The sequence below is a fragment of the Mesocricetus auratus genome, unplaced genomic scaffold (assembly GCF_017639785.1).
Source record: "Mesocricetus auratus isolate SY011 unplaced genomic scaffold, BCM_Maur_2.0 Super-Scaffold_100707, whole genome shotgun sequence".
Taxonomy (NCBI): domain Eukaryota; kingdom Metazoa; phylum Chordata; class Mammalia; order Rodentia; family Cricetidae; genus Mesocricetus; species Mesocricetus auratus.
Genome location: NW_024429269.1, coordinates 6,791,235 through 6,816,874, shown reverse-complemented (window position 1 = coordinate 6,816,874; position 25,640 = coordinate 6,791,235). Strand labels below are relative to the sequence as shown.

The window sequence follows — 25,640 nt, the reverse complement described above, 5'->3', positions numbered from 1 at the left end:
TTCTGGTCTTGACCCTTTGCTTATGTTATCACTCCTGTCTCTCTTCTACTGGTCTCTGGGAGCTCAGCCCAGCGGTTAGTTGTAGATCTCTGCATCTGCTTCCATCAGTTACTGGATGAGGTTCTATGATGGTAGTCCTCAATCTGACTATAGGGGAAGGCCACTTCAGGAACCCACTCCACTATTGCTTAGAGTTTTATCTGGAGTCATCCTAGTGCCAGGTTTCTGGATAGCCCTGTAATGGCTCCCTCTATCAAGATATTTCTTTCCTTGCTCTCCCTCTCTGTCCCTTTCCCAACTTGACCATCCCGTTCCCTCATGTTCTCCTCCCCACTCTTCTTTCCTCCCCTCTCCTATTCCTTCTTCCTCTCTTCCTTTATACTTTCCCTCCTCCCTCCCACACTTCCAATTTACTCTGGAGATCTTGTCTTTTCCCCTGTGTAGGCAGATCCATGTATATTTCTCTTAGGGTCCTCTTTGTTACCTAGCTTCTCTGGGGTTGTGGACTGTATGCTGGTTATCCTTTGCGTTTTGCCTAATATTCACTTATGACTAAGTATATACCATATTTGTCTTTCTGAGTCTGGGTTACCTCACTCAGGATTTTTTTTTCTAGTTCCGCCCATTAGCCTGCAAATTTCAAGATGTCATTTTTTTTTCCACTGAGTATTACTCCATTTGTAAATGTACACATTTTCTTTATCCATTCTTCAGTTGAGGTGCATCTAGGTTATTTCCAGATTCTGGTTATTATGAATAATGCTGCTATGAACATGTACTTGTGATATGAGTATGTATCCTTTGGGTATATATCCAAAAATTATATTCCTGGGTCTTGAGATAGATTGATTACCAATTTTCTGAGAAACCGCCATAATGATTTCCAAAATGGCTATATAAGATTACACTCCTACCAGCAATGGAGAAATGTTCCCCTTTCCCCACATCCTCTCTAGCAAAACTGTCATCAGTGTTTTTGTTCTTAGCCATTCTGACACGTGTAAGATGGTATTTCAGAGTTGTTTTCATTTGCTTTTCTCTGATGGCTAAGAATATTGAACAATTCCTTAAATGTCTTTCAGTCATTTGAGTTTATTCTGTTGAGAATGCTCTGTTTAGCTCTGTGCCCCATTTTTAAATGGGATTATTTGGTATTTTGATGTCTAGTTTATTGAGTTCTTTGTATAATTTGGAAATCAGCCCTCTGTCAGATGTGGGGTTGGTGAATATCTTTTCCCACTCTGTAGGGAGCCATTTCATCTTGTTGACCGTGTCCTGTGCCTTATAGAAGCTTCTCAGTTTCAGGAGGTCCCATTTATTAATTATCGATCTCAGTGTCTGTGCTACTGGTGTTTTATTTAGGAAGTTGTCTCCTGTGCCTATGTGTTCAAATGTACTTCCCACTTTCTCTTCTATGAGGTTCAGTGTGATTGGATTTATGTTGAGGTCTTTGATCCACTTGGACTTGAGTTTTGTGCATGACATAGATATGGATCTATCTGCAGTCTTCTACTTGTCCACCTCTACCAACTAGAGCTCTTAAATAGAGAAGACGGGCAGGGCAAGAAGAAGTGTGCATAAATAAGCAGTCCTGCTGAAGTTGTGGATACTTGGCAGGTGATTGATTCAAAGAGGTTGTTTCTGTCATCACTTGGGGGGGGCAGTTTGGTTCCCATAGGATGACTGCTGCTGTTTGGGTGATCTGTCTGTGAGGTTGTGCTTCTCCAGACTGCAAAGTAAGTGCAGGCCTGAAGACCCTGAGGCACCTTCTCAGTGTCTGGAGTAGGACCTTGTAAAACAGATATAAAATGTCTGAGTTACTCTCTGTGCAATCAGCCTAGAAGAAGGATGAGCTAGGACAGGCAGCCCAGCTTTCAGAAGCACAAATCAGTGGTCACCATGCTATAGGCAGGTGACTGACTCTAAATAGAGACAGAAAATGAAGGCAGCCATGTCAGGTTTTCAGCCTTGTGGGTTCCTGTGAGGAATCAGCACTTTCCAGTCAAGGCTGTTTCTAACTGCTGTTTTCAAAGGATTTGAGAGGGCAGGGCAATTACAAGAAGGGATCATAGATTTATTGACTCCCTCTACTACATCTCTGGGACTGAAAAGAAAAATGACTGCTTTCATTGTAGTGGGGGCCCAGATCTCCAATAGTCGGGGAGATTGGGTGAAGCAGAGAAGATTCTAAGGGCCAGACATGGTAGCTGGTATCTGTAATCCTGGAGAGAGGAGCTGAAGCAGGAGGATTAAGAGTTTGAGGACAGCCTGGACAGTAATGTGAGACCCTGTCTCAGAAAGAGGCAGGGTAAGCCCTTCAAGGATCTTCTTTCAGAAAGAAAGAATGGAAGAGAAGATAGGTCTCTCAAGAGCCCAAATACTGCTGTAAGTCCACACAGGCAACAGTGGGGAGGTTTGAAACTTCCAGGGTTACCCAGTCAAGCTCTTGCCAAGCTAGATGGCCTCCTGAGAAGCAGCGAATGGCAGCACACGCTGCAAGTTATTGCACTAACTTTAGAACAGTGTTCAGGGGGAAATGAGGACAAGCCAGTGCAGCCAGGGAGGGCTGGGTGATGGAGCTCAGAAGCCAGCCATCCTGTGGGGAACTGGACGATGTTCTGTGTTAGCTTTTACCTACTCGATGCAGCGGATACCTGTTTTCAAGTCTCATTATCATTTCAGATGCACTTTATCTTATATTTTGGTTGATTTTTTTTAATCAGCAAAAGTTTGTAATTTCAGCTTTTAGTTATTCCTCCTAAGTGCTGAATGAACAAATATGACCTGAAAGAGCCTGCAGAGTCTTCTGAAATATGAGCAGGCCTTTATTTATCTGTGTGAAAGTTAAATGTCTGAAACTACTGTTGAATGCAGTAGGAATGTACTCCCCAGGAGGAGAGGACACACATAACAGCAGAGAGCTATTCTCGCCTCAGATGAGTGGGATGAGTGTCTCTGTTAGTCCTGTTTACTGAAGAAGGGGAGACACCTTTCTCTTTGGGGGAACAATGGCTATGGAAGATTTTCTACGTCCTTTCTCACAGCAACCAATCTCATCAAGATTCAGGATTGAGGCCCAACCCGGAAGATGTCATTAACTCTTCTCTTAGGCCCCAACCAACTTCCTAACAAGTCCTGTCAGTTGCCACCTCAAAATACAACTTGAAAGCTTGAGCTTCCTCTCAGTCCAGATCAATCCTTCCTTCTCTTTCTTGCTGCTCCCCAAGCTGCTCCTCCATGCTGCCCTCAGCAGCATCTGCCCTCCAGTGCGGCCAGAGAGGCCTTTCAAACTGTAAATCTGATCAGATGCTCTGATGTCTTCCTTCGAATGCACAGTGAAACCGGTCACCAGTAACAGGACGGCCGGGTGAGAGACACAGCTCTCTGCTGTCTGGTGGCCTGAGAAGCCCATGCAATCTTTTAGGCCCTCCAATCAAGTAGAGCTGGATCCTTGGCTTGGACACAGTATAAAGTGTGAAGTATGTTGGGGTTTATTAAGATTTTTTTTCAGGTATTTATTTTTATTTTCCTTATATGTTTGTTTGGCCTGATGTGTCTGCGCACCACATGTATGCAGGATCCCCAAGAAGTAAGAAGGAGGCATCAGAATCCCTGGAACTGGAGGTACAGAGGGCTCTGAGTGGTCATGAGGGTGCTGGGAAGCAAACCTAGGTCTTATGCAAGGGCATCAGTTGCTCTTAACTGCTAAGCCATCTCTCTAGCCCCCCTAAAAACATGTTTACTATAGATTTAAGCATGAAGACTGGGAGAAAGAAGCCTTGGGAAGAAGGTGAAATGTCGGAGCCTGGTGTGGGCTTCTCTGGGACAGAGGCTTATAAAGGATTTGAGGCACTTGTCTTCAGTGATTTGTTAGGAACCTAAATGACATCAAGGGTGGTTCTAGAGGTGTGCCTGGTAGAGTTACAACTGCTAGAGCAACACTCTAGGTCACAGGGATGCAGAAAGGAGACAGCTCCACTGGAAGCAGTCTCGGGCTTCACAATGTGTTCAGCAGGTAAAGCTACTTGCTACATAAGCCTGGCAGCCTGAGAACTTGTATGAAGCTGGGAAGAGAAAATTGACTACACAGTTGCAAAATTCCCAGAAAATCCCTGGGGAAAGGAGTGAGGGCCCACTCAAGGTTGTGTGCATCTAGGCATTAAACCTGGTTCATTGGTATTTTAATATAAAATACCTATATATGAAAGAAATATCTGTCAACAACCTTCACAACAAATGATAATTGTATGATTATATGGATTTTTTCTAATCTACTACTGTTCTTTCTTAATTGACAAAGTTTCCGTGCAATATGTTTTAATTATGTTCCCTCCCCAAGTTACTCCCAGCTATCTCTCACCTTCCTACCCACCCAACTTTATGTTGGTTTTTTCCTCTCTTAAAAAAACCAGACAAATCAAACAAACACATACAAACCACTAGGAGAACTCAAAAACAGAAATCAAAAGAAATAAGTTAAAGAAAAATAAGATTAAAAAAATGACCCCAAAAGCATATGAGACAAAAAATCTACAGAAATACCACTGAGTTCATTTTGTGTTGACCATCTCCTGCAGGACATAGGGTCTGCCCTCAAGTCAATATACCCAGTGAGATTCCATTGCAGAAAATGGAGTTTTCCTTTATGAGTGGGTGTCAATTGCAGACAGCTTCTTGGTTGCGGTGGGACACCTTGTCTACTTCCCGCTGTGCTAGGACCTGTATAGGCCTTTTGTGTGCTTGCCATAGTCTCTGTGAGTTCATATGTGGATGAGTCCTGTTGTGTCTGGAAGACACGGTTTCCTTGGAGTCATCCATCACCTCTGACTCTTTTTTTTGTTTGTTTTGTTTTTTACGAGACAGGGTTTCTCTGTATTGTTTTGGAGGCTGTCGGTCCAGCCTGGCCTCAAACTCACAGAGATCTGCCTGCCTCTGCCTCCCAAGTGCTGGGATTAAAGGCATGCGCCACCACCGCCCGGCTCACCTCTGACTCTTAGTCTTTCTACTTCTTCTTCTGCATAGACCCCTGAGCTTGGGGAGGGCTTTGATGAAAACATTCCATTTTGGACTGAGTGCTCCAAAGTCTCTCACTCTCCACATTGTCCAGCTGTGGGTCTCTGTGTTAGTTGCATCTATTGCAAGAAGAAGCTTCTCTGATGAGGGCTGAGTAGAGCACTAATCTCTGGACATACCAGACTGTCATTAGGAGTCATTCTATTGTTATGTTCCTGAGGAACCACCATACTGATTTCCATAGTGGCTGTACATGTTTCACTCCCACCAGCAATGGATAAGTGTTGTTTCCTTTTCCCCACATCCTTACCAGGATGTGATGTCATTTGTTTTAGTGACCTTGGCCATTCTGACTAGTGTGAGATAAAATCCCAAACTAGTTTTAATTTACATTTCTAGGATGACTAATGATGTTGAACATTTCTTTAAGTGTTTTTCAGCCACTTGTGTTTTATTTTGAGAATTCTGTTTAGTTCTGTACCCTATTTTTAAATTGGGTTATTTGTTTTTCTTGATGTTCATTTTTTTTAGTTCTTTATATATTATAGATACTAATCATCGGCAAGATGTTTAATTGGTAAAGTTCTTTTCTCATTCTATAGGCTGCTGTTTTGCCTGAATGATGGTGTTCTTTCCCATACAGAAGCTTTTCAGTTGCATGAAGTCTTAGTGTCAGTGCTACCAGTATCCTGCTAAGAAACCCCTTTCTTGTGCCAATGAGCTCAAGACAGTTCCCTACTTTCTCTTCTGTCAAATTCAGGGTATATTGTCTTATGTTGAAGATTGATCCATTTGGAGTTGAGTTTTGTGCAGGGTGATAAGTATGCAGTTTTTTCAGATACTTCTACATGCAGCCGTCCAGGTTGACAAGAACCATTTGGTGAAGATGTATATTTTTTTCTTTGTAAGAAAAAAAGAAAGCTGGTGTCCATAGGTGTGTTGACTTATGTGTTGGTCTTTAATTACAGTGATCTGTGCATCTGTTTTTATGTATATACTATAGTATTTTTATTACCATAGCTTTGTAGTAAACTTGGAATCTGGGATGGTGATACCTCCGTTAGTTCTTTTATTATTCAGGAATGTTTATGCTATCCTGTTTTTTTCTGTGTGTGTGTATGTTTCCAAGGGGAGTTGAAAATTGTTTTATCAATTTCAGTGAAGAATTGTGTTAGAATTTTGTTGGGGCTTGTGTTGAATCTGTAGATTTCTTTTAGTAAGATGGCCATTTTCATGTATTAATCCTACTGATCCATGAGGATGGAGGATCTTTCTATCTGGTGTCTTCAATGTCTTAAAGTTTTTATTATATAAATCTTTCACTTGCTTGGTTAGAGTTATTCCAAGATAGTTTTTGAGGCTATTTTAAAAGGTGTTATTTCCCTCATTTCTTTATCAGCATGCTTATCTCTTATATAAGAAGGCTACTGAGCCGGGCGTTGGTGGCGCACGCCTTTAATCCCAGCACTCGGGAGGCAGAGGCAGGTGGATCTCTGTGAGTTCCAGGCCAGCCTGGTCTACAGAGTGAGTTCCAGGACAGCCTCCAAAACAATGCAGAGAAATCCTGTCTCAAAAAACCAAAAAAAAAAAAAAAAAAAAAAAAAAAAGTAGGCTACTGATTTCTGTGAGGTAATTTTGTATCCTGCTACTTTGATGCAAGAGTTATCAGCTATTGAAGTTTCCTGGTGGGATTTTTAGGGCCTTTTATGATCTTATCATCTGCAAATAAAGAACCTAGATTAGAAGATTAATGTAGCATGAATTCTAATTGGTCTTAATAATAAAAACTCAGTGTCAGCTATCAGGGGCTAAAAGCGGAAGGATCAGAGAAGCGGTGTGGGAAGCCACAGAGTTCTTACCTCTACAAACCTCAGATTGCTTTCGTCTCTACGAATCCCCACGCTGACTTTTCTCTATGAAACCTCAGACTGACCCCTGAGCTCCTGTCTTCTCCTGTCTTATATTTTTCTCTCTGCCTAGCCATATCACTTCTGTCTCCACCTCGCTAGTGCTGGGATTAAAGGCATTTCATCCCAGTTGCTGGGCTCACCTTTGTGTGAGCTTTGTTTCTCTTTTAAACAGATTCAATCTCATGTAGCCCAAGGTAGCCTTGAACTAACAGAGATCCCTCTGCCTCTCCTGAGTGTTGGGATTAAAAGTGTACCACCACTGCCTGGCCTCTGTGGCTAAGAAATGTGGTTTAGCTCTACACTCTGATCTTCAGGCAAGCTTTACTTGTTATAGCAAAAACAAAATATCACCACAGATTAAGGCTGCAACCACCCCTGCTCCCTGGCCTGCTAGGACATCTTCAGCTTCCTCTGGGGTGAGTGTGGGTGACTTGAAGGCTGCTCTTACTGCAGTGAAAGCCTACTCCAGGTGCTGTTTGCCATGTGCTGTCAGCTGGATGCACTCGAGTCCTGTCTCTGTAGACTTGGCTGCTTCCTTTGGAAGTGGCTCTTCCTTATAAGAGGTTTCAGAGGCCAGAGCCGAGTGCTACAGCTGCAGAAAGCACATTTCTCCTTCCAGATTGAAGATGAAAACCATGACTATTCCGAGGATTGCTTCCATATTGAAACTGACCAACTTAGTTAAGTTCTATACATAGAGGAGGCTGAGTAGCAGGTGGGAAAGTGGAATTCGGGAAGGAGGAATAAGTGGTAAAATCATTAAGGAAGAAACTTCTGGATTACATCATTAGAATCTATTAGCATTTATGATCCAGATCTTATTCTTAATTCTTTTTATTTGATATAACAAGACATACATTAAGAGTAATATACCAAGAGTTAAAATAGTCAAGAATACTGCCTGGCCTAATGGAGTGAAAGTAACATATAAAGGAAACAGGCATTTAAGGAACTACAATTTACACTTAAAAAAATAAATAAAACAATTAGATTGAGAAGATAGAGAGAGTTTTGTTCTCAGTGCCCGCACAAGGCCAGCCTGGTCTACATGAGCTCTAGACTAGAACAGGCTACATGATGAGACTGTCTGAATCAAGCAATCAATCAATCAAAAACTAAACTCCGTAAGAGACAAGACTATCTGTCCCCTGTCATGTATTGTAGTCACATGCACTCCATGACTCCCTCTAATGCTGAACCATGATGTGGAAGTATAAACTGAAATAAGCGGGTTTGGTGGCACACACCTTTAATCCCAGCACTCAGGAGGCAGAGACCCTGTCTCGAAAAAACAAAAAAACAAACAAACAAAAAGCTGAAATACACCCTTTTCCTCCCCAAATTGCTTTTGGTCATGGTGTTTATCACAGCAATAGAAATGCAACTAAGGCTGGGTGCTGGTGGTGCACACCTTTAATCCCAGCACTCGGGAGGCAGAGGCAGGTGGAACTCTGTGAGTTCCAGGCCAGCCTGGTCTATAAAGCAAGTTCCAGGATAGGCTCCAAAGCTACAGAGAAACCCTGTCTGGAAAAACAAAGCAAAACAAAAACAAAAAAGAAAGAAAGAAAGGGAGGGAGGGAAGGAGGGAGAACTGCAATTAGGACACATAAGGATTTGGCATTTTGTTGTTGTTTTCTTGTTTTTAATTTTCCGAATGTTTTTGTATCTTGGAATTCTCAGTGGCCTTTGCCTCCCTCTTCTTTTACCCTGAGGGCAACTAACAAGAGATCATCTTGCTTATACTGGGGTATGCAAACAACCAGTTAGGTTTTCATTTTAGTTTTTCTTTTGTCCAGCTTGATCTTACAGTTATAACTACATGTGAAATGGCTAGCTCTAACTCTTTCTTTTTTTTTTTTTTTTTTGGTTTTACGAGACAGAGTTTCTCTGTATTGTTTTGGAGGCTGTCGGTCCAGCCCGGCCTTGAACTCACAGAGATCTGCCTGTCTCTGCCTCCCGAGTGCTGGGATTGGGATTAAAGGCGTGCGCCACCACCACCCGGCTAGTCTAACTCTTAGACAAAAAAAAAAAAAAAACCCAAAAACTAGTCTTTAAAATTTAAATATCTTAATTCTTATCTGAGGATACTGATTTGATCTGTTGTTCTATATTGGTATTATACCAGATTTCACTTGGAAAAGTGGAAAACTACACTGTAGAAGAAATTAGAGAAGAATATAGTATTCTTCTTTTTTCTTTTTTTCCGAGACAGGGTTTCTCTGTCTTGTTTTGGAGGTTGTCCTGGAACTTGCTCTGTAGACAGGGCTGGCCTCCAACTCACAGAGATATGCCTGCCTCTGCCTCCCGAGTGCTGGGATTAAAGGTGTGCACCACCAACGCCTGGCTAAATATAGTATTCTTTAAATTTCATTAAACAAGGTTATCTTTTATTACTATGACAATACAAATAACAGTGATAGAAACAAGAGCTCAGCCTATTAGAAGTTAGAACTTTATAGTGCTTAGAGACACAACCAAAACTTATTTCTTATTTTAATGCTTAGAATTGGAAATGGGGTTTGAGGAGTCACTTCACGCCTGGTGCCTGAGAAGTTCAAAAATGGCTGTCAGATACCCCTGGAACTGGAGTTACAGATAGATGGTTGTAAGCCACTATGTGGGTGTAGGCATCAAACCTTGTCCTCTGTAAGAGCAATAGTGCTCTAAACTGCTGAGCCATCTCTCCAGCTATGTATCACCGAAGAAAAGATTTTTAAAATTTAAATTTAAGAACTCATGCTAACTCCCCCAAAGGATGTTCTAGGACCATTAGCCACCGCTACTGATTTTTACCAAAGTTGTCATATTGATTATTGTGATGGCTGTTCTTGGTTGTCAACTTGACTGTATCTGGAATGAACTACAATCCAGAGATGGAGGGCCCACCTGTGATCCGGATTTTGAGACAGGAAGACAACAACACACACCTTTGATCCAGATCTTGAGATAGGAAGACATACCTTTAATCTGGGCCATACCTTCTGTTGGAATTCTATGTAAGGACAATTCCGGCTGGCCCTCACCTTGACAGCACATCTATTCCTTCACTAGCACTGGAGTCTACTTCATCTGGATTCCAGGATACATGGAAGACCACTGAGACACCCAGCTTGATGGGACTAACAACTACTAGATTCTTGGGCTTTGTATTCATAGCTAGCCACTGTTGGATTAGCTGGACTGTAGTTTATAAGTCATTCCAGTAAATCATACACACACATACACATACATACATACACACACATACACACACAGTGAGGGAGTCATTCCACACGTTCTGACTCTAGCGAACCTTGACTAATACAATTATCTTTTGCTGTTATTTTACCCATTTAGTTGGTATATTGGACATGTGACCAAGCTACTGAGCCTGTTTGGACAATTGGGGTTGGAATTTTTCCCCCCTTAAAATTTTACTTTACTATAAACCAAAAGGAAGCAAGACCAATTTAACAACTTTTGTTTACCTGGCACCTGCAAACTAATTTAGCATTGAATAAATGATATAAAAAACCATAAACATATTGATTGTTCAAATAGGCACAATCATATATAAGGATAGATTTTTTTATATTATCAGTTTTATATGAGGAATGTATATATGTGCATATATATATTAGAACCTCAGCCACCACTGAGTTTATTAAGGAAAGGACAGTACTCTGGGCTGGGTCAGGGGAGGTGGCTCTGTTGCTGACTCATGCAGTCCCTTGGGGCCGGCCTTTACTATAAACACTATGATGCCCTATATGTCGCCATATGTTGCTGTCTCTCTTCTGCTATTCTCCCAGGAAGGGCATTCATATTCCGTGTCTTGTCTCTATGTCCTTAATCATCCCTTGCTTATGGAATACAGAATGGCCTGTGTGATTGAGTAGGCCAAGAGGCTTTCCAAACGGTTTCCCCTGCTGGGACCTCTAGGCAAGTACAGCTCGCTGCAGCCCTTGTCTGTAGTGAGCTTGTCATGTCATGTTAATACTTCACAGTCACGTCCCCATGTCTAGTCTCAGTTCCAGACATGGATTTTTCTTTTTCCAAAGCCACCAGTAACATAACTGTAAGATTTTAGTCATTTTTAAAGTGCAATTTCCTTCTTTTTGTATTTTTAATTTTTAATTTAAGAAGAATACATCTGTGTATGTACATATTCCTGGGGTGCCTCGTGGTGTTTTGATGGATATACACACATCAGTAAGTACACCATTCTCCTTAAGCATTTATGGTAACAGTCTCCACCCTTTGAAGTTCACACTGTGTCACTGTTCTCTGCAGTCTCAGGCTAGAGGGACAGAGCTCGGCTCCTTATTGTCATCATTGAGTCTACCCTCAGCCCTGGGCATTCTGCTTCTTTTCCTACTTTATGCTCCTTCTCCTGTTTCTTCTCTCAGGTTCTAAGATTATTCCCAAGCCTACCCAGCAGATAGTCATTATGACTTTTAAATCTTTGCCACATAAGTGAATTTTAAGACTATATCAATGCTTTGTTTTGCACATGATTATCAGTGATAAAGAATTGCTTTCCTCATGATTATTGGTGATTTATATTTTTATAGATTTATTTTTAAAAACTTGGACTTGGTTTTGTCAACCATTTAGAAAATTTTGATATATACTATATATTTATTCCATTTGAGTTTATCTTTTTTCTTTTACAAATTTGCTTTCCTTTCTTTTTTGTTTAAATTGCTAAAGTAATAGATTCTGAATGCAATTTTTTAAAATGTGTGTCTCACTATTTAGATCTGACAGGTCTCAAACTCAGAAATGTGCCTGCCTCTGCCTCCTGAGTGCTGGGATTAAAGGAGGTGTACCCCCATGACTATATTTAAACATAAGAAACAGATCAGGTGGTAGTGGTGTACACCTTTAATCCCAGCACTCAGCAGAGACAGGCAGATGTGAGTTCAAGGCCAGTATGGTCTACAGATCAAAACTACTGTTCTAGGACAGCTAGGTCTACTCTTGTCTTTTTGTTTGTTTGTTTTGGAGACTATCCTGGCACTCACTCTGTAGACCAGATTGGCCTTGAACTCAGAGATCCACCTGTTTCTGCCTCCCCAGTGCTGGGATTAAAGGCCCGCTCTTGCTGTCATTCAGGAGACCAACTCAGGGCCTGAAATCGCTGGAAGCACTCTATCACTGAGCCACACCCTCATCCTCAAGCCTCCAAGCCCTGGGATCAAAGGCGTGTGCCACTATGCCCTGCTGCCAGCATATTTTGTGCTGGTCTGGGATGAAGTTTTCTTTTTGCATTGACATTTTTGGTACTGTAGAAAAGAACATGTGCATGGAATTTGATGTTCTCCGAGCTGCCTCTTGTTTTTCCGCCTTGTAGAAAATGTTCGTTTAAAGGATAAGCTCTTGATTCCACTGTACTGTGCTCTCATGAGGACTAAGCTAGAAATTATAGGGATTGTTCTGCAAAGTGGTGCAGCCTGGGATCCACACAACGGCGTGGGACGTGGAATGAAGAGGGCATTTTTATTGACTCGAACGCGCACTTTTTCCAAATTTGCCCTCCTAAAGCCAAGCAGGAGTGAACGTGCTTCTCTGGCACACTCGCCCTACACTACCTCATTTCCTCAGGCTTTCAAGTTTGGATAGGAGCCACTTTTTTCATTCTTTGTAACCACAATGACGTCCCCACTCCGGAGGCGGGCATTAAAATAGTCAGGGTAGTTGCTACCTGCAGATATTTAAAAAAACAAAAGTTCTTTCTTGCCCCCGCGGGGAACCGCAGTAGTGTTTTTTCCTACAATTGGGTCCGCAGGCCCTGAGAGGCAGGCAAAGTGGTGTGGAGGGTTGGGCTTTGTTTTTGTTGTTCTCCCCTAAGGCTAGGACCGGCAACAAAAACCACAACAATCCAAACCCACCTCCTGTCGGGTCACTGAAGCACTTCCCCGTGGTGGGGCGACCAGGACGCTGCGCAGGCGCAGGGCGGAGGGCGATAGAGGGCGTGGTCACCTTGTCCTTTTTGCAGCCTCGCTGCCGGGCCGCAGCCGGCAGAAGTGAGCGGCGCTCGCAGCGGCGGACACCTGCGTGGGCGGAGGCAGGCAGCCCGCTTGGCGGCAGTGGCCCGGTGTGGCCGCCAGGAAGGTCCGCGCGCCGCTGGGGAGGCGCCCTGACTAGGAAGCCAAGGCACCGCGAGCTGGCTTTTTTTTTTGGAGGGAAGTGTTGGGAGGGAAGATTGAAAAAAATTTTAAATGGAGGGTAAACAATGCAGATCTCTGAATAACACTCGTTCTCCTTTCTCTACAGCATTCTCTAGTTTTACAGTCAAGACGTGGGCGATAAACAAAAATCGGCTTTCCCAGAGAAATAGTGACGTTGCCGAAAGCACCTGCTTGCCCCGGACAGAGGTAAACATTAGTATATTCCTTTATGTCTGGTATTTATGAAGGAAAATGTCAGATTTTATTAGTCTTAGGACCATTCCAGATCGGACTACAGAGAATATGCGCACATCCACCCTCCGTCAGTAATAGGTGGTCCTTTGTTCTTTGCATATTTCAAAACTCAAGACAGAATCCATGCTGCCCGTTGCTTTCTTTGGCAATTACTATACATAATATAATATACTTATGCTGTAAAGGAAAAAAAGGGATATGGCAGCATTTTCTTTTGTGGTTTGTCTAAGTTTTGCAGTTGTGGGGCTGTAGAAGGCAAGTTCCTTGCTCTTCTCTAGACCTTTGCATGTGGGGTACTGTAAAAAGAGTGCCATTATATAGGCATTCGTGCTGCTTAGAATTCGATGCACTTTTGGCAGATTATGCCTCTTTCATATTTTTGTTTTATTTGGTGCTGGGGAAAGAACCCAGGACACCAGCCAAGTACCCTACCATTGAAGTACACCCCTGACCTACTTAATACTGAGTATCAGTTTGACACAGCCTAGGGTCACCTAAAAACAGCCCCAGTCTAATTGTTTTTCAGGTTGGTCTGTGGTTATGTCTGTGAGGGACTGTCTTAATTCACAAAGAAGGGGAGGGCCCAGCACATTGTGGGCAGCCCTACCCCTAGGCAGATTAACTTGGGCACCATAAGAAAGCCAGCTAAGAACGAGCCTGTTGTGGACCAGAGCACAGCCAACAAGCAGTCCATGTGGATTTTTGATGGTGTCTGTTGTACTTTACTGAATGTGAGTGGGTTCCAAGGTAGAAGGCAATGTTGTGTAGAATAAAAAGCTGTTTTGCCTTGAGTTCCTGCCCTGACTTACCTCGGTGATGGGCTGTGACCTGGAAATGGCTAGTTGCTTTTGGTCAGTGTTTTATCATAGTGATAGAAGGCTCAGAAGATACATTTCTTCAGGCCTCCTTCCTCCCCTAGTACTTACTTTTTTTTTTTTTTGGTTTTTTCGAGACAGGGTTTCCCTGTGGCTTTGGAGGCTGTCCTGGAACTCGCTCGGTAGACCAGGCTGGTCTCGAACTCACAGTGATCCGCCTGCCTCTGCCTCCCGAGTGCTGGGATTAAAGGCTTGCGCCACCAACGCCCGGCTAGTACTTACTTAATTTACCTATTTCTTTATCTACTTTGGTACCAGTTGACTTAATTATGGACACATCTTTTTATAATACACTTTCATCTGTGTGCTTATGTTTTGGTGGTGCTGGAAATTGTTCACACTATGCAGGTGGTTCCCTCAGCCCTGCCCTGTGCATGTGTGGCAGGGGACCAGGCCTCCTGAGGTCATGCTTCATGTATCTGGTGCCCAATGATTTTGCTTTGGAGTCATTGGCCAGGAGAATTAAACCCATTTGAGTCCTATTCTCACCCTCTAATAGAGCACCTTAAATATGTATTTATAATTTACATAGTATTTGTATACTACTTAAAGTTTGTTATGAAATTTGTATTTATTTTTCAGAAATATAAAGATAGCAATAAAAAGATCCTCATTTTATGAAAACCATAGAGTTTTAGAAGATATTTTTAGAAGTTTATGAAACATTGTTTTATAAATAAAGATACAATTATCGCTTTGTTCCCAGGAAGCTAAGCCAGTACCATCAACATGCTAAGTATATGGTCTGCCATTTGCCATACTTTCAGCTGCTGGAATATGAAATTACTTTCTTTTTTCTTTTTTCTTTTTTCTTTTTTCTTTTTTTTTTTTTTTTTGGTGTCTCAAGACAGGGTTTCTCTGTGGCTTTGGAGGCTGTCCTGGAACTCGATCTGGAGACCAGGTTGGTCTCGAACTCACAGATCCACCTGCCTCTGCCTTACCAGTCCTGGGATTAAAGGCGTGTGCCACCAACGCCCGACTTTTTTTTTTCCTTTTGGTGACAACTCCCTGCATAGACTAGGCTGACTTTGAACAGATCTGCCTGCCTCTGTAATCCTGAGTACTGGGATTGGATTAAAGGTGTGTAGCGCTATGCCTGGGTTAGATACTGAATTCTTGACTGACTTTCTGGATAGTGCTGCATCCTACAACTTTGAAAACTCAAGGTCTATACTTCGGTGGCGGAAGGGCAAAGTAAATTGGGCTCCATGTTTTTACTTATGAACTTAAGGGGACTAGCTACTTTGGTTTTGAGTCTATAACTTACAGTTCATTCCTACCCTTTTGTTCTCAAGATGTATAGAATACTTAGATGTATACTAATGGGAACTTATTTAAATTGTTTTAAATTTTAAATCCAGGTGAGTATTCTAATTGCTGGGATTAAAGACATGTATCATCATGCCCAGAAATACACACCCTCTTTAGAAAGAGGCTTGGTCATCTTTACAGTTTTAAAATGGCTCAGCCAGCAAAGGGTTTGCTATCACTGTTGGCAGGACCTGAGTTCCAGCTACAGGATTCACATGGTAGATGAGGAGAACCAACTCCCATAAAGTGCCCTCTTATCTCAGTACATGTGCAACACACACACACACACACACACATTTATTAAAATAGGCTCATTCCTTGATCCAGTATTGCCTCTATGGGAACTATTTAAGGAAATGGTCAGAAATTAAGAGGTTTTAATTAAAACTTGCTATAAAGCTGTTGAACAGAACCATTCTAAAAACAAAATGACAATTAGAAAGCATATCTGTAAAGTGAGCTATCATATGTTTGAAGAACAGCTACTGATAGGAAAAATGTATATTTGTAAGTAAAAACAGTCACAAAATTGCATCATGCTTAATATTAAATAACAAGAAACAAAGGTGGTCAGGATGAAAAGAGAGGGTACCATAGGCAAAGAAACTTAGGGAATATGGAGAATGTAGTAACGGGACCAAAAGTTTTAAGGCAATCAAATAAAAATATAAAATGTAAAGTAGAAATAGAAACATAAGAAAAAAAAGAAAAGAAAAAAGAAAAAAAAAGGTCACTTCTCAATTCACTAGTTAATCTTATTTTCAAATCACATACTATATACTTACTATTTACTATGAGATTGCCCTAATATATACTAACTATTGAATCTACTTTGGGGCATGCTAATACAGTACCTGCTATCCCAACATTCAGTAGCCTGAAGCAAGGGAATTTTTGTGGCTACCACACTACATAGCAAGATCCTTCCTCAAAAATGCAAAAAGTCAAGCTGGGCAATGATGAACACCTTTAATCACTTAGGAGGCAGTCTGGGGTCCACCTGGTCTACAGACGAGTTGCAGGACAGCCAGGACTACACACACTAAAAAAGAAAAAAGGAAAGAAAAATCGACCAGGCGCCAGTCAGCCCAGCCAAGTCAGTGAGTTTCAGCTTCAGTAAGACCCTCTACAAGAAGTAAAGGTGGGGGAGGACTGAGAGAGATGCCTGGAGATGACTTTGGCCTGTAGCGAGTCTTTCTCTGTCCTACTAGTCAGCTCCTGAATAATGACATGGAGACTTATTAAAAATGAAAGCTTGGCCTTAGTTTCGACTTGTTTTCCGAGACAGGGTTTCTCTGTGTTGTTTTGGAGGCTGTGGGTCCAGCCTGGCTTCAAACTCACAGATATCCGCCTGCCTCTGCCTCCCGAGTGCTGGGATTGGGATTAAAGGCATGCTCCACCACCACCCAGCATTCGACTTGTTTTTAAGTAGCTCTTATAACTGAAATAACCCATTTCTATTAATCTACATTCTGTCAAGTACTATATGTATATCCTGCTTCTTCTGTGTCTCCAGGCATCTCTTGAGTACCTAGATTCATCTCTGACTCTTTTCTGTGCAGCCTATACCTCCTGCCTATTGCTGTTCACATCTTTATTAAATCAATCACAGCAATGTATCTTCACACAGTACAAATATCTCACAACATTGGCCCCTGACAGGCACTTGCATGTGTACCTGCACACATACACACAGAATTACTGAGGCTGGGCATACGTGGGCTGACTGATAGACTCTGCTCAGCATGTCCCTACCTCCAACCCCAAATTATTATCTGATGGCCATAGAGTACAATCCTACTTTATTATTTTGGTAGTATTTGTATCCCTGAGTAAACTTGAATAAGAACTACGGATTAGCTGGCACTTGGGAGGCAGAGGCAGGAAGATCTCTGAGTTCAAGGCTAGCCTGGTGTACAGAGTGAGTTCCAGAGAAACCCTGTCTGGAAAAAAAGAGGAAGAGAGGAGGGAGGAAAGGAAGAAAAGAACATTGAGAAAGTGTTTTCTATATTAACAATCAGCACCCTCAAAGACTGAGGATCCCAAGAGCTTTGAGATATGTATGTATGTATATATGTTTGTATGTATTCTAGTTGCTTGCTATATTAGAAATGAAAACTGAGGACTTGAGGACTTTAAAACACATTAACTCATTTAAAATAACACTGGTAAAATCATTGTTACCAAATAATTCAGTAAAAATACCCCCAACCCCCCTTTGTGATAAAAGTGGCATTCTTTATGTATCTATAGCTTTGTCTTTGGCGGAGTCTCGGGGCCCTTGTGTATGTAAAGTTACTTTTTACCAACTCCTGAGCTATATCCTAGCCATGGATGCTTATATTATTGAAAACAATTGTTCTAATTACTTTGACACATACAAAAAAATTGGCATTATACGGATTTGTGGTTGGTAAAGGATGTAGTATTTTAGTAACTTTTGAGATAACTTTCTCTTCAATACTGTGCCAAACCTCAACAAATAGTTTTTTTTATCATGCTGTAGTATATGAGATCATTTATTATGAGCCTGCTTGTCTGTTACTTTTTTATTATTATTTTTTGTTTTTTGAGACAGGGTTTCTCTGTGTAACAGCCCTAGCTGTCTGGGAACTTACTGTGTAGACCAGGCTGGCCTTGAACTCACAGAGATCTGCCTGCCTCTGCCTCCCAAGTGCTAGGATTAAAGGCGTGCACCACCATCTGCCTGGCTTGTTACTTTTTTATGTTTTATTTCTGTAGTGTTAGGAATTGAACTCAGGGTCTTGGCAAGTGTTCTACCAGTGAGCTACACTTCAGCTCTTTCTAATATTTTAAAAGTCTTCTCTACTGAATGATTTATAATATTGACTGAAAAAGCACTAGTTCAGCCAGGCTTGGTGGCACATGCCTTTAATCCCAGCACCCAGGAGGCAGAGACAGGCAGATCTCTGTGAGTTCAAGGCCAGCCTGGTCTACAATAGCTAGTTCCAGGACAGCTGCCAAAGCCACAGAGAAATCCTGTCTCAAAAAAAAAAAAAAAAAGAAAAAGCACTAGTTCATTGTTTTGTAGACCTCCAAATATTGACATATTTCATTTTATAGTAGCCTTCACGTTTATTAACTTCACCATTTTTCAGAATCTTTAATGGGAAGAGTAGATACATTTTGCAAAAAAAATACAAATTTTAACTGTTTTCATTGTCAGAAAGTACTATTCTGTAAGTAGCAAGCTCATTTTACTCATTTTCAAGATGTCTATCAGCTGCCTAAATCTGCATAGTGCTAGCTTACAGTGTTTTCCTAATAAAAACAGCTGGCTTCTCCTGTAGCTTAGTCACGTGAGCTGCTCCCTTTAGACAACTTTTGTTGGCATGCATGAGTGCTTCTGTATGTAGTTCTTATTTTGCCACACATTTTTAAAAGACGTGCATACAAGAAGCAGGATTTGACAAAATGAGTAATCTTTGCTTCATCAGGACTTTATTATTGTTTTTGAAATAGGGTCTCATAGTTCAGATGGGGAGGAACTTGCTTTATAGCTACATTGCTTTGAACTCATATCCTTCCTTCTCTGTCTTTTTTCGAGACAGGCCTTTGTCTTTCTGAGTGATGGGGTTGTGGGTGTGTGGTTTAGTCAGCCTGGCTCAGAGCACTCCTTCCCTTGCCCTCCTGTGTGCTCCTGAGGAACACTGAGTAGTGGCACAGCTCGGTGCTTCTTACAGCTTGATTCCTGTTAAAGTTCCAGCAGAGTATACCTCCTGTTGCTCTTGGCTTCACTAATTCTCTGAAAGAGGGACATTTTAAGTTTCTGCCCCTCATAGAGAGAATTACTGCGGCAGTATAAAGGATGAATTTGGTTGTTTAAAAATCACCAATTAAAAAAAAGTCCCCCCAAACAGCAAAAAATCTACCTCATTTAATTCCCTAGGCAAGGTTGAATTTCAGTTCTTTTGTGTTTTTTTAAAACTAGGATTCTCTTAAATAATTGTAATTATGTAATTGTAATATGCCAATTTCCAGTAAAAGTTGGACTAGAGTTCACGCTTGGATTTATGTTGTGCTTCTTTCTGTCTTTAAGTAGCATACCATTTCATACTTGTGGGCCCAAAGTAAAGAGCCCATTCTATTACAGACACTGGTACTCTTTGTTTCTGACATCAAGTAGTCAGCTCTGTTTAAAACAATGTTGGGTCCTGTTGGCTCAGTTTGCAGTTGTCCCAGTCCTAACCCTGTCTTAGCAAAGGCTGTTGTTGGGAAACCCTCACAAAGGCCTTGTGTACAGGAGTGTGTTCTTGTTGCAGAGATAAATATGTGTTAGTATGCATGCCTTCCCCAATTTTCTTCCCTGTATGCTGTGATTATGTCAGTAGGAGATGGTTCTATGGGGAAGATGGTGTGTTGTGATTATTACAGAGGCTCACCAGATCTCAACATTTCTTTTTCTGTGCAGGATGTGATGGAGCTGCTTGAGGAAGACCTCACATGTCCAATTTGCTGCAGTTTGTTTGATGATCCCCGAGTTTTGCCCTGCTCACACAACTTCTGCAAAAAATGTTTAGAAGGGCTCTTAGAGGGGAATGTGCGGAATTCATTGTGGAGACCTTCTCCATTCAAATGTCCTACTTGCCGTAAGGAAACTTCAGCAACTGGAGTCAATAGTCTACAAGTTAATTACTCCCTAAAGGGTATTGTGGAGAAATATAACAAAATCAAAGTTTCTCCCAAAATGCCAGTGTGCAAAGGACATTTGGGACAGCCTCTCAACATTTTCTGTGTAACTGATATGCAGCTTATTTGTGGGATCTGTGCTACTTGTGGCGATCACAATAAGCATGTTTTCTCTTCTATTGAAGATGCCTATGCTCAGGAAAGGGATGCCTTTGAGTCTCTCTTTCAGAGTTTTGAGACTTGGCGCCGGGGAGATGCTCTTTCCCACTTGGACACTTTGGAAACAAACAAAAGGAAATCCCTACAGTTACTCACTAAAGATTCAGATAAAGTAAAGGAGTTTTTTGAGAAATTACAACACACATTAGATCAAAAGAAGAATGAAATCCTGTCTGACTTTGAGACTATGAAGCTTGCAGTTATGCAAGCCTATGACCCAGAGATCAACAAACTCAACACTATTTTACAGGAGCAGCGGATGGCCTTTAACATTGCTGAGGCTTTTAAAGATGTGTCAGAACCTATTATATTTTTGCAACAGATGCAAGAGTTCAGGGAGAAAATCAAAGTAATCAAGGAAACTCCTTTGCCACCCTCTAACTTGCCCACAAGCCCTTTAATGAAGAACTTTGATACCAGTCAGTGGGAAGGAATTAAACTAGTCGATGTGGATAAACTTTCTTTGCCTCAAGACACAGGCATGTTCATTAGCAAGATTCCCTGGCGCTCCTACCAGTTTTTCATGGTGGTAGTTCTGCTGGGTCTCCTCATATTCTTTGGTCCTACCATATTCCTGGAGTGGTCTCCATTTGATGAATTGGCAGCTTGGAAAGACTATCTTTCAAGTGTCAGTTCTTACCTGCCTAAATCAGCTGATTTTGTAGAACAGTCTGTTTTTTTCTGGGAACAGATCACAGATGGGTTTTTCATTTTTAGTGAAAAAGTCAAAAATTTTAGTTTGGTGGCACTGAACACTGTGGCAGAATTTGTGTGCAAATATAAACTGCTATAAAATCTTTGAACGACACAGTTGTTTCTTGATGGAATTGTTAGAGAACACAGCAATGATTCAGATCTGGTCAAGATTCCAATCCAGTGTGTTTCTTTTAAAAGTATGCCTTTAATGTCTTTTATATGTTCCCCAAATATCAGCATAAAGATAAAAGTGTTTAGTAGTTTCAACCCTTTCCTTCCTTTGTTAAGGGAGTTTTGTTTTGTTTTTTTTGGGGGGGGGGTTTTCGAGACAGGATTTCTCTGTGTAGCTTTGGAGGCTGCCCTGGCATTCACTCTGTAGACCAGGCTGGCCTCAAACTCAGAGATCCACCTGCCTCTACCTCCCAAGTGCTGGGATTAAAGGCGTGTACCACCGACACCCAGCTGTAAAGGGAGTTTTAAAGTAAGTACTTGCTGGGGCTGGAGAGGTTGAGTTAAATTCCCAGCAACCACATGGTGGCTCACAACCATCTGTAATGAGATCTGGTGCCCTCTTTGGGTATGTAGGCAGAACACTGAATGTGAAATAAATAAATCTTTAAAAAAAAGTACTTGCCCCTTAGTATTGACTGAGTTTGTCCTGTAATAATGGCATATGAGTATACCTTATTTACTCAGGGCTTTCTTGATCCTGGGACTTTGAGACCAGCCTGGGCAAGAAGTAAGCAAGCAAGAAGTAAGCACAGGCGATTTAACATTGCTTCCCTGGCATAGGAAGCACATGAGCCAGTACCTCATTGGCACAGGTAATGTAGTGCTGAATCATCAAGCTTACCGTGAAAGGAGCAAAGTAACTTTTCTGTCTGAATACATTGGATTCCCAAGTTTGTTTAGAGGCTGTTTCTCATGACAGTATAAATGTTGTAATTTTGGAAACCAAATCTCCCCTATTTTTGACAAACCTGACCTGGTAGTCCTACCTCAAGCCCCCCAAGTATTGGCATTACAGTGAGCTTGTTCTTGTGAACTTTTCACTAAAGGTAGCTGTGTATACTTGAAGGCAGGAATTGGGAAACCCGGTTTTTAACTGGTACCTAATGCTGTGTTTGTGCTCACAGCAATTGTACAGCCAACCCAATTCACTGGTGTGGACTCATCTTGAATCTGACAGCATAAGAGACAAATTGTTAGCATGCATAGATAAAGCCATCAGGTGAAGACTCAATGTCCTCTGCTCATAAGAGAAAGATGGCCACAGGACAGAGTATATTTTTTCAAGAACCTTAGAATTCAAATGAGCACAAACCTTAAAGCTGCTTTTAGTCACCTTGCTTCTGTTATGGGAAAATGGGCTCTTTTTTTTTTTTTTTTGGTTTTACGAGACAGGGTTTCTCTATTGTTTTGGAGGCTATCGGTCCAGCCCGGCCTCGAACTCACAGAGATCCGCCTGCCTCTGCCTCCCAAGTGCTGGGATTAAAGGTGTGCGCCACCACCGCCCGGCAAAAATGGGCTCTTGAAAGAAAGCCCATTAAGTGAAATTGGGTTTTAGGGAGCAGTGTCTTCACCCTTTGGTTTGATTTAGAAGAACTAAAGTGATCAGGAATGAGAAAAAGCAGTAACAGAAAATGTGGGCAGTGGTAGCACATACGTTTAATTCCAGCACTTGGGAGGCAGGGAAAGGTGGATCTCTGTGAGGCCAGCTTGGTTTACGGAGTGAGTTCGAGGATAGCCAAGGCTACACACAGACTATGTCTTGGTGAAAAGGGGCTGAAGTGGTGGTTCAGGTTCCCAACACCCACATGGCTGCTCACACCTACCTGTAACTCCAGTTCCAGGGGATTTGACATACTCACATAAACACATGTAGGCAAAACACCAAGCATATAAAATAAAAGCACAGTGTATTTCTCAGCTACCAGCTATGAGATGGTCCAGATGAAGGTAAGGTAAGGGTTATTCTTAGCATAATTCATGATCTAGCTATATTTCTAAGGAGTTCTAAAATCATATTTTCTATAAGTCTTACCTCAGCCATGAGGGCTTGGCAAATGTTTGTGGAGAGAGTAGTTTTCTGTTTGAAACACAGATTTATGTTAGGATTTCATGGAGAATGATCTCTTCAGTGCTAGAGATAGAACTCTGCCTCACATATGTTAGGCAAGTACTCTACCCCTGAACCATTTTTTTCTTCCTTGTTTTAGTGGATTACAGTAAAGGGATCTATTTGACATGAGAGCTATATTGACATTCTGTTTCACTTATTGTTTCCATTTTATACACTGAAAGTTCAGTTCCCAAGCAACTAGCACTTACAAACATAGCTATGGATACACTGTTTGTCTTGGTATTTAGGTCTAGTTTTCTACTTCCCTATTTCTTAATCATATAAAACATTCATGGTAGTAGGTTGAATTAGAGGGTTTCTATAAGTCTATGTTAATGGTTTGTAGCCTCTAATGAGAAGCTAGGAAGAATGTGTAGTCAGGACCTGGTCACTCTGAATGTGGGAAGATATTCTCAAGACTATCCTCTCAGTTGGCAGGCGTGTTAGATGGCAGAGACCAAGAAGAGATCAAGACCGTTGATGGCTAGATTTTTGTGGATAGAGATGGTGCTTTGTTTACTTTCATTTTAGATTTTCTGAGAAATCATGAGCTTTACCCTATCTTAGGCTTCAGAGAGAAGCTCTTTTCTATGAACTTGACTCTCTTATTGATCACTTAAGCCAGCACCTGCTACAATCAAGACCTGCTGGCATGGATGTGCATTTCCTAAACAGAAATACTCAAGCCTACTTCAGGGTGTTTAGCTCTTGTAGCAAAACAATCAAACTGCTAACTAGGAGGATTACAGTGTTTGTAGAGCAACCTACAACACTGCCAGAGCAGTGACCCCTTCCCTCCTCAGATGACTCTACTTCCGCTGCCTCCACAAAGACTTTCTCACCATGACCTGGTTTTCCGCTGTGGCTCTGATGGCACTATTGACAACCACAGGAGGCAGGTATTTCGAGTGCTGAAGCACCTCTTTTATTCCAGTTTTCTAACATTTTATCTCAAAGCTTAAAGTTCTTTATGCCTAAAGCTCTTCCTGGCCAAAAAAAAATGTTTATTCAGACTAATGTTTTGTCCAGCTAGAACAAGTAGCTATTTTCTAAACTTGGGCACTTTGAGACTAAGAAGGAATTGTGGGATAGGTAATAAACCAAGACTGCCCAGGGAAAATAGAAACTAGTGTAGTTATAAGAGGAACTCATTCTGTAGATTGTATTCCACTGCTAATGAATGACTTGGAATGAATCAACTTATTTCTGGCTTGAACATTGGAGAGGTTCAGTGGTATGACTGGATTCCCTCACACACTATGCATTTATTCTTCTAGACATTAAAAATGATGGCTGCTTTTTTATTTTTATTTTTTGGTTTCTTAAGACAGGGTTTCTCTGTATTGTTTTGGAGGTTGTCCTGGAAGTTGCTCTGGAGACCAGGCTGTCCTGGAATTCACAGAGATCTGCCTGCCTCTGCCTCCCGAGTGCTGGGATTAAAGGCGTGTGCCACCAACACCTGGCTTGCTCTTTTATTTTTATTTATTTATTTTTTGAGACAAGGTCTAATTACGTAGCTATGGCTGGCCTGGAACTCTCACTACCTCTGCCTCCTGAGTGCTGGGATTGAAAATGAGCACCACCACTGCACCTGCCTGGTCTCTTGCTCTTGGCTGGATCCTAAGGCGGATCTCTGCCCTACAGTTAGGGACATACTACCTCATCCCGTTAAAAATGTCTTAATGCTCTGTGTGATTATTACCAACTGGGAAAGCGGTTTTTAACTTTTAGGAAGGAAAAGAACTTTTTTCGTCTTCTTTCCTTACAGCATTTAAAAGCAATCACTTTTGAGAGATAGGCATATTTTAGAGTTCTTAGCCTTTACAGTAGCTATCAGGAAGGAGTCCAATAATTATGTCTCCCACAACACATCCCTTCGTCTCAGCTACCAACTGGAGGACAAAGAGCAGTACAGCCAAGTATGACAATAAATCTATATAATTATTTCCTGATCTTCCAAAGAAGCTGAAATGTCATTTTAGAAATGGTTATCAATCAATTAAGCCATGAAGAACATCCAAGGTCCTGTTGTTACCAAACTGCTTTAAACTCTGTTCTTTATTTTCATTGGGGGAGGAAGTACTTAAATAAGAGGAATAATGGAATTTTTATTGTTTTAAATTTCAATTAAATGATAATGATCTTTTTGGCATTTTTCAGAAAGTTAAAAACCTAAGGAAAAAATGATATCCTCAATTTTAGGAAGACACATGATAGATGAAAAGATGTCTTGGAAATATTAAATGTTCTTTTAAAATTTAGATTTTGGAAGAACTAATTATAATCTTAAAAAACAGTGTTAGAAACTGAAATTGGACCATTCTTGTATATACATATCAGGTGACTCCCCCCTCTTTTGTTACATGTTTCATAAACAGCATAGATTTTTTTTTGCAACTTTAAATCTGAGAAAGGCATAATTAATTTCCATCACAGA

The 25,640-nt window shown here is 41.4% G+C and overlaps 2 protein-coding genes across 7 annotated transcripts in view; both read left to right on the top strand.

Moving 5' to 3' along the window:
* The window catches only part of Trim13 (tripartite motif containing 13), a 41,429-nt gene extending 20,081 nt beyond the window's left edge, over positions 1–21,348 (top strand). Inside the window, exons 2-4 of one of the 6 annotated variants that reach the window (XM_040740723.1) lie at positions 3,578–3,624; positions 13,182–13,282; positions 19,949–21,348. In XM_040740723.1, coding sequence (XP_040596657.1) covers positions 19,955–21,178 — 1,224 coding nt within the window. In that variant the 5' untranslated portion in view covers positions 3,578–3,624; positions 13,182–13,282; positions 19,949–19,954 and the 3' untranslated portion in view covers positions 21,179–21,348. The other 5 variants (XM_021230233.2, XM_013117207.3, XM_013117205.3 and 2 more) reach the window with 5 other exon arrangements.
* An 85-nt stretch (positions 21,349–21,433) lies between these two features.
* Positions 21,434–24,608, top strand: Kcnrg (potassium channel regulator). The gene is given in 5 exon segments (XM_021230232.2): positions 21,434–23,606; positions 23,609–23,755; positions 23,758–24,014; positions 24,016–24,089; positions 24,091–24,608. Coding segments are annotated over 5 exon segments (540 nt in total). The 5' UTR covers positions 21,434–23,572; the 3' UTR covers positions 24,119–24,608.
* Positions 24,609–25,640: the final 1,032 nt, after the last annotated feature.